This window comes from Humulus lupulus, chromosome 2 (genome assembly GCF_963169125.1).
Source record: "Humulus lupulus chromosome 2, drHumLupu1.1, whole genome shotgun sequence".
NCBI lineage: Eukaryota > Viridiplantae > Streptophyta > Magnoliopsida > Rosales > Cannabaceae > Humulus > Humulus lupulus.
In genome coordinates this window covers 58858415-58866819 of record NC_084794.1, presented here as the reverse complement: position 1 = coordinate 58866819, position 8405 = coordinate 58858415, and the positions used below count along the sequence as shown (strand labels likewise).

The 8405-nt window shown below is 32.1% G+C and overlaps 2 protein-coding genes across 2 annotated transcripts; both read left to right on the top strand.

The window, feature by feature from the left end:
• The first annotated feature begins 5700 nt into the window (after nucleotides 1-5700).
• Nucleotides 5701-6519, top strand: LOC133814311 (glutathione S-transferase T3-like). The gene is made up of 2 exons (XM_062247291.1): nucleotides 5701-6297; nucleotides 6382-6519. The coding sequence occupies exons 1-2, from the start codon at nucleotides 5701-5703 to the stop codon at nucleotides 6517-6519; spliced, it is 735 nt and encodes a 244-aa protein (XP_062103275.1).
• Nucleotides 6520-6992: 473 nt separating this feature from the next.
• On the top strand, nucleotides 6993-8065 carry LOC133814310 (uncharacterized). Its single transcript, XM_062247290.1, has 2 exons — nucleotides 6993-7173; nucleotides 7320-8065. The coding sequence occupies exons 1-2, from the start codon at nucleotides 6993-6995 to the stop codon at nucleotides 8063-8065; spliced, it is 927 nt and encodes a 308-aa protein (XP_062103274.1).
• The last annotated feature ends 340 nt before the right edge of the window (nucleotides 8066-8405 follow it).

The window sequence follows — 8405 nt, the reverse complement described above, 5'->3', positions numbered from 1 at the left end:
TTTTTAGTAGATTTTCCTTGCTGGGCATTAAGCTCACTCCTTTATTTTTAAAGTGATGCAGGAAAATAAATATGGAAGGCAGAAGGATTCTTGGCAGCTTGGCTTGTGTGTTAAGGATGAATGGAATGAATGGACTGCGTGTCGATCGAGGATGACGTTATTTAGTCTTTTGAACTATGTTTCTTTTGTAATTTCGCACTTAGTTTTTGAACAATTGAATCAAAGTTTATGTTTTATGTTTTATAAACAATCGGATCTCATACCATATCACATTTTATTTTATATTTTCACCTTATTTTGTATTGATACAATATTTTGGGTTTTAAATAAAGTTATGTTCTTTATTATGTATGTTTCCCAAAATAGTAGCTATGTCTAGAAGTTTTAATGGTCCAAGGTCTTAGAAATAGTTGGGTCATTATAGTAATTTTTGTAATTTGGCTGGTTATGGGTATATTTGACATATATGTGATATATGTGTGAGACCACATTATTATGTGGATATATCTGGGTTACTCGGCACAAGACGATCCTAGGGAGCAAGATAGTGGGAAAGTTGTTGGGGTTTTATACCCTAATTAAAACTCAATTTCTTTGTAATCTCATTTATTATCAATAAAAGAATAGAAATCATTTTTTGACTTGGTCAATCACTTTGCTCACATGTTTTATTTTCATGATTATTTGTTTAATATAAACTTCTATTAAATTCCGAGCATATAGCTAATCGTATTTATAGTGACGTAATCACAGTGAAGAAGCTTCAAGCTTCAAGCAATTGGGCAATATCCCGGTAATGTACTAAATACCCATTGACTTATTATATTTAACTAAAAAGTGTCCAATGCCTTCGAGCTTACTACTAAGGCTCGAACAATACCTTCGAGCTTGCTTAAGGCATAAACAACTTAACCATTATATTTAACAAATCTCAACAAATAGTCTGGGGAATTTCATTTGGATTCACGCACAAAATTGTATTGAGAATACTCTGCCAAATTTCTCTAAAAAAGCTTTGAGAGAGTGTCAAGATCAATAATATTGACTCGTGGACTAGGTAGATTTTAACTGCTGAACCACGTAAAAACACTTATGTTCTTCTATTCTTCTGAAATATTGTTTAGTGCTCTTCAAAATTAAGTTGACGAAAAACGACGTCAATATTAGTTTATTTTGATTTATTAATTTGCAAAAGCAAGACACACCCCTTTGAAAGTAACATTCACTTGGTTGCTTTCTTTTATATTTCACAAAATGAAATATGTGAACACAAATAGCATGTGAAAATTTCTCAAGCAAATAATCACTAATTGTAATTTTTAGTTGTCTAAATATTCTCAACATCACTTAAACAACTTTCGTGCATTTTCTAAGAATCTTTTTTAGATTCTTTTAAAAACATCACTTTGACATCCATTGATTTTCTCATTAAAATCAATTTGAAGATGTCAATTTTAAACACTTAAATCAAAGAAAATTAAACTCTCGTTGATTTATTTAAATGCTTTGATTTCTCATGCTTTAGTTTAAAATTATCTCATCATTGAGATTAATTTAATCATATCACCATCTTTAACAAAAATAAATAAAATCTTCTTCAATCTATTCACCATTAGTGTAAATATTCAAAATTGCTTCTCCAATTCTGTAATGTCTCATCATTGCAACATTGAATATTTAATAATTATTGTCACTAAATAATTCTCAAACATTTTCATTTGACCACACTTTAGACTCCAAGTCTATTGGACAATATGTTATCTCAAAATTTTTGACCCACCTTGATCCATTTTTCTTGCAATAACAATGTACTTCCACCAAAAGATGTAATCCACTTAGGTTCATCTTTTCATATCTCATAAAATGATATGCTCATCTCTTTAAGTGGGGAAATTAAAATTCTAAAATAATTCTATTTATTTACCAAATAAATGGTAACTCATTACAACATAATAGGATAAATACATTCATATTAGCATTACTTTATTTATTATATAACACACCACATTAATATGATAACTCACACATATACATATGATTAAAACCCAAGATGTTAAAATATCTTCTAATCTAACAACTATATTTGCAAAAGCAAAGGAGATTAGAAAAAACAATGAGCCTCATTTATGAAATTTTCTTCTTCTTATTTTTATCACTATATGAAAAGCCATTAGATCTTCTAAGAAAAAAACAAAGAAGAACATTACCTTATCTTACCACCTTTTAAAGTTGGATCCTTACAAGATCTATATGGTTTCTTCTTCCATTGAAAAATGAAATGATTAAGCTTTTGATTGTTAGAGAATATATGTTATTCAATGGAAATAGGGAAAACCAAAATACAACTCTAAGAAAAATAAAATAGACAAGGTGTGTTGATTAAGATAAATGTTACAACTTAATTGCTAAAAATACAAATAAATAGAAAGATATAGAAGAAGAAGAAGAAGAAGAAGATTACAAACTCAAAACAATAAGAAGAAGAACAAAATAATGAAATAAGAACAATAGAAAGAACACAAACCCTCACACAACAAAAGTGCAGAGTAGTGAGATCACCAACTTGAACAAGGTTCAAGACCTTTGTCCAAAAGCTTATTTCCCCCTCTATTCTCTAAGCACTAATGGATCTCACAAGGAAATAGCTCTTTGGAATTATCAAGCCTCTTTGGTGTATTTTCCAGCCAAGTGCTTTGTGGATAGAAAATTGTGTGTCTTACAAGTGAGCATTAGACTCCTATTTATAGAGTTTTGAGACGCCCTTTGAATTTCAAATTCCACCAACCTACATGGATGTTACCAATGTTTAATTGGATGTTCATGGAATTAAAATGAAGATATGGTAGTTACTTGGGATGTTAAAACCGTTCAATTTGGAGAAAACTGAAAATTGGAATTGGCTGTCAACACCCCAGGCCACGACCTGGGACATGCCTAGCTGCGGCTGCTGGCTTCTAACTCCCACGTTGTGGTCTGGGAAGCTTGTGGTTGCGGCCACCAGGCTGTTTCAACCTCCAAATTTTAGCTTTTCCAAAAACGTCACAATCTCTTCTTACGTGATTTTGTAACCTCCATACACCTAATGGGAGTTGAAAACATGTCTTCAACAACCATATCACATAAGAGCAACTACAACGTGAAAGTTTAAATAAGAGCTTGTTGACCAAGACTCTGACAGACAACGTGGTCAAGCATTGGAGTCATTGATTGCTTCAACAAAATTAAGGCACCGTTGCTTGACAGAGGCAACGGTGCTTTCCTTTTTTTTTTTATTGTACATATATATATATAAATTTAACATTTTACATATATAACAAATATGTGAATTTTATTACCGTTTTTTTATAACCGTTTGTCACATTATTTTTTTATTATTATTTTTCAATAAATACTCATTTATTTCATTCAATTTTCACACCATTGCATACATCTTCTTCCAAATTATCAATATCACAAAATTTCTTTTCTTACCAATGGATTCCCAAAATTCTCCAAATTCTCCAAATACCAACTCCCAAAATCTAAATGTAACGACCCAACTATTCTAGACTTTGGATCATTAATGACTACTATACTAATCTTAAGAAAACGTACATATGAAATAACCGTAACTTTATTTAAAAACTATAAAGTAAAGGTTAAATACATAAAAATTCATTTAGGATATGGGATCCCATTGTTTTGAAAACAAAACATAACTTAAATAAATTGGTTACAAAATTAAGTGCGGAAAAATAATACATAGAAATCATAACTTAAAGAAAAAGAAAACTTCATCCTCTAATCGAATGCGCAATCCAGCGATTCCATCCTGCCTCAATACATATCTCCAAGCTGCCAAGAATCTTTCCGCCGCCATAACTATTTTCCTGCACATATAAACATAGAGGAATGAGCCTAATGCCCAGCAAGGAAAATCTACTACAAGCATGAAACATAATCATACACATAACTATAAGCTATAAACATATAACATATATCTATAAAGACGTACATCATATAAGACTATACTATTAATGGCCATTAAAACATGTGATAAACCATCTACGTCCCATTTCTAATATCTGAGGTAGGTTAGATCACATGGTAGGTTTATGATAACCCATCTACGTCCCCTATCTAATATCTGAGGTAGGGTAAATCATAACCATGAAACATAAGAAAACATAACATAACATACTATAGCATAACTTATCATAACATATCAACATAACATATAAGCATATAAAACTATCCTATTTTCCTTACCAATATACTGGGATGATGAGAACAAAGTCGGGATTTTGGAACACTCCTAAAACCCATTAATATAGAGGTGAGTATTCTAAAAGAAAGAGATGAATGAACTAAAAACCATCAAAAATATTCTTACCGACAAGAAACCTCAAGTTCGAAGAACTTAGATGCCTAACCAAGAATAGAGAAGACTGAGTTAGGACTATAAAACTAATGAAACAATACTAAAAGGAACTAAGAATAGGAATACCTTGAATGCTTCTATGACCGAACTATACCTCGAAACTGAAATACACTATAACCTTACTTCCCAAATGTTTATTAAGCTTATAATGATTAAGCTTATAACCCCAACCCAAGTGTTTATCACTCTATAGTCTCACTAGCACCTAGAAGGCTCTGATCAATGCTTGAAGAATGAATGAAAAGGCTTGGTGCTAGGTCCTATTTATAGAGTTCTAAAAATCTTCTAACTTTCTAAATCCCGTAACTCTAAACTAACCTATATTAAAATCAACATATCTGGAGATGTAGGACTCCGATTTAGAATATATTTATACCGTTAGAAAACTAATTAAATTATCTACAACTTTTAGAAATACTATTTTTCGAAATTCATAACATAACTGGGTCAAAAATAGGTCAGAAGTTACAGTACCCTAAAGTTACGAAAAATCTATTTAATTATCTTAATCACAAATAAATAAAATATCTAAATCACAATAAATAAAATTGTGAGTCTAAATATCTTAATATATAAATAAATATCATGCTCCTAACAGATTCTGGTGAAGACTAAGTCTTATATTTCCCTTATTTTATCATTAAAATAATAATTCCTTAATAATCATGCATATGACAAGTGTCATAATCCTATTGGCTTTATCTAAACCTTAGGTTATAATAATCATCATATTAATAACCAGCAATATTAATCAAACATTATGTTATAATTAATATTCTTAAACTATAGGTTAAACTTATAAAATCCATAACTATTGCTAGGAGTTTCCAACTAAATCCCGACTTGAATCAAAATCCATAGTAATAAACATACTATAACTACTACTAGCCATTACTATTACTACTATTATCTAACTAGCTAAGTAAAGTTCTTGGACTCTACACTAAATTTTCAATATTCTCAAGTTTTTCAAAATTCATCATTTTCTCCACATACCAATCCCCAAAATCCAAAATTTTCAATATTCTCATTTCAGTCAAAATTTTCAAAATACTCCCTCTACTAATCCTCAAAATCCAAATTTTCAATATTCTCAATTTAACTAAAGTTTTCCAAATTCTCAAAATTATCCCATGTCCTCTTACCCTTACCAAAGTTTTGGCTATTTTGAGACACCCCAACAAGCTCCATTCTTCACACCAACAAATTCACTACCATATGCCTTTCATATGCCTTCCCTACACCAACCCGAAATAGTTTCAAGAAATTACAGGCCAAGTATGGAAAAGTCTAGTATTGATTTGAATCGTGAAACATCATCGACATCTGTCTCTGAAACCCAACCTGAACATGATGTTGAAGGGTTGGAAAATGTAGTTCTACACAATGAAGATGAATCAAGGCCTAAAGGTAAAGTCAAATTGAGCAAGAAAGTCACTATACTTCTAATAAGTGGATGGCTTAATACATCTAAGGATGCCATTGTGAGGAATGACCAAACTTCTACACATTTCTGGGCTCGGATTGCAGAATACTACAACACCAACCAAAAAGGCGAGCAAGCAAGAACTAGAAGGCAATGCAAAGATCATTGGAACAAGATGAATCAAAAGGTGGCACGTTTCAATGGGTGTTATAAACGAGTACAACAAGCACATCACAGTGGTTGGTCTGATGAGCAAATTCTTGAGAATGCACATCAATTGTACAAATCTGAAAATAGCAACTCAAATTTTCAGCTTGTGGATTGTTGGAGATTGCTAAAGGATGAGTTGGAATGGAATACAATGTACCAACCAAAAGGTGGTAAGAGAACAAAGGTGTCAGAATCAGGGACATTTACTTCTTCTTCCAATGCAGATATCAGTGATGATGAAGTACGTGAAGTGCGCCCTACTGGCCAAAAGGCAGCAAAAAGAAAAGGGAAGGAAAAAAAAGACACACATACTATATTTATATAGATTAGTGAACTGAAAGCATCTGCATTGGAGAAATTGGTGGCGATAAAGGAGAAAGAGGCTAAAGATAATAGGATGACAAAATACATGGATTATCTCATCGTGGACACGTCACATATGACTCTGAACAAAAGATCATGAAAACTTGTGTACTGACATTAAGAATAATATCCTGAAATTGTAATTGCTATGTATTTTTATCAACAACATTATTATGTATTTTATTTTATTTAAATAAATTATCCTTTATTTTAACGACTACATTTTAACGGCTAAATTTTAACGGCTACATTTTAACGATTACATTTTAATGGCTATATTTTAACGGCTAAATTTTAACGACTATATTTTAATGACTATATTTGAATGGTTATATTTTAATGGCTACATTTTAACGGCTATATTTTAACAGCTACATTTTATCGGCTATATTTTAACGGCTACATTTTAACGACTATATTTTAACGGCTACATTTTAACAGCTACATATATAAGTCACCATGTCTATAAATACCAAATTTCAATCTTCCTTTTACTCAACTCTCCATTCAATCCTTCATTTTACTCTCTCATTCATCTTTCATTCCCAAATATCATATACTCTAAGTTCGACAATGGATTCGCCAAATTCTCTAAATCCATACAACAACATGAGTCTAGAGGATATCATAATTGCAGAGTGTACTGACGATCATGATGATCAATATTTCAAAGTGCTCATGGATGGGGGTAGCTCAACAAGACAAGGAAAAAAGAGAGCCCACATTGATAGGGGTCATGTAGAAGGACACCAACGTTTGTTCGATGACTACTTTTCTGATGAACCAGTGTATATAGAATATCAATTTCGAAGAAGATTTAGAATGCGTAGACATGTATTCCTACGCATAGTGCAAGCTCTAGAAAATCATTCGGATATTTCCATATGAGGTTTGATGCAGTCGGTAGAAGGGAACTTTCGCCATTACAGAAGTGCACCGCTGCTATGCGAATGTTGGCATATGGATCACTTGCCGATTATGTTGATGAGTATGTTCGAATTGGTGAAACCACTGCTATTGAATGTCTAGTCAATTTCGTTCGGGGAGTGGATGATATTTTTGGGACCGAATATTTAAGACGGCCCAATGCTGGGGACATTCATCGCTTACTTCAAATGGGGGAGGCGCATGGTTTTCCAGGCATGTTGGGAAGCATTGATTGTATGCACTGGGAATGGAAAAATTGCCCAGTTGCATGGAAAGTCCAATTCACGCGAGGTGATCACGGCAGACCAACAATCATGCTCGAAGTAGTTGCGTCACAAGATCTTTGGATATGGCATGCATTTTTTGGTGTTCCAGGATCCAATAATGATCTCAATGTGTTGAATCAATCCCCATTATTCATTGATATCTTACAAGGGCAAGCTCCGAAAGTTGAGTTTACGATAAATGACACAGAATACAACAAGGGGTACTATCTAGCAGATGGTATCTATCCAAAGTGGGGTACATTTGTTAAAACTATCCCACCGCCTCAAGGAGAGAAAATAAAATTATTTGCCCGATGCCAAGAAGCGGTATGCAAAGATGTTGAGCGAGCATTCAGAGTACATGAACCTATTTCTGACTTCCTGATAATGCTTCAAAGAAATGTTGAAACTCGTGATGAAACATTCATCGCAATCTTCAGGCGGACTTGGTAGAGCACATATAGTCAAAATTTGGAAATCATTTTAATTAGCATTTTTTTTAATTATGTTAGATTGATTAATTATGATTGTGTCATTTTATAAGCTCCTTTAAATTTCGTCGAATTTAAATTTAATGTAATATTTATTTATATTAATATATGGATTTAAAAAATTTAATGTGACAATATTTATAATTACAAAATAATATATTAAATAATAATGTGTAGGACCATTGATAATTTTTGGGATGGCTTAGCATTGAAACATTTATATAGAAAAAGTTGACAAAAATGATGTGGATGAGAGAGAAAATAAAAAATTATATTTTTGGATGATTTGGACATATTAAGCA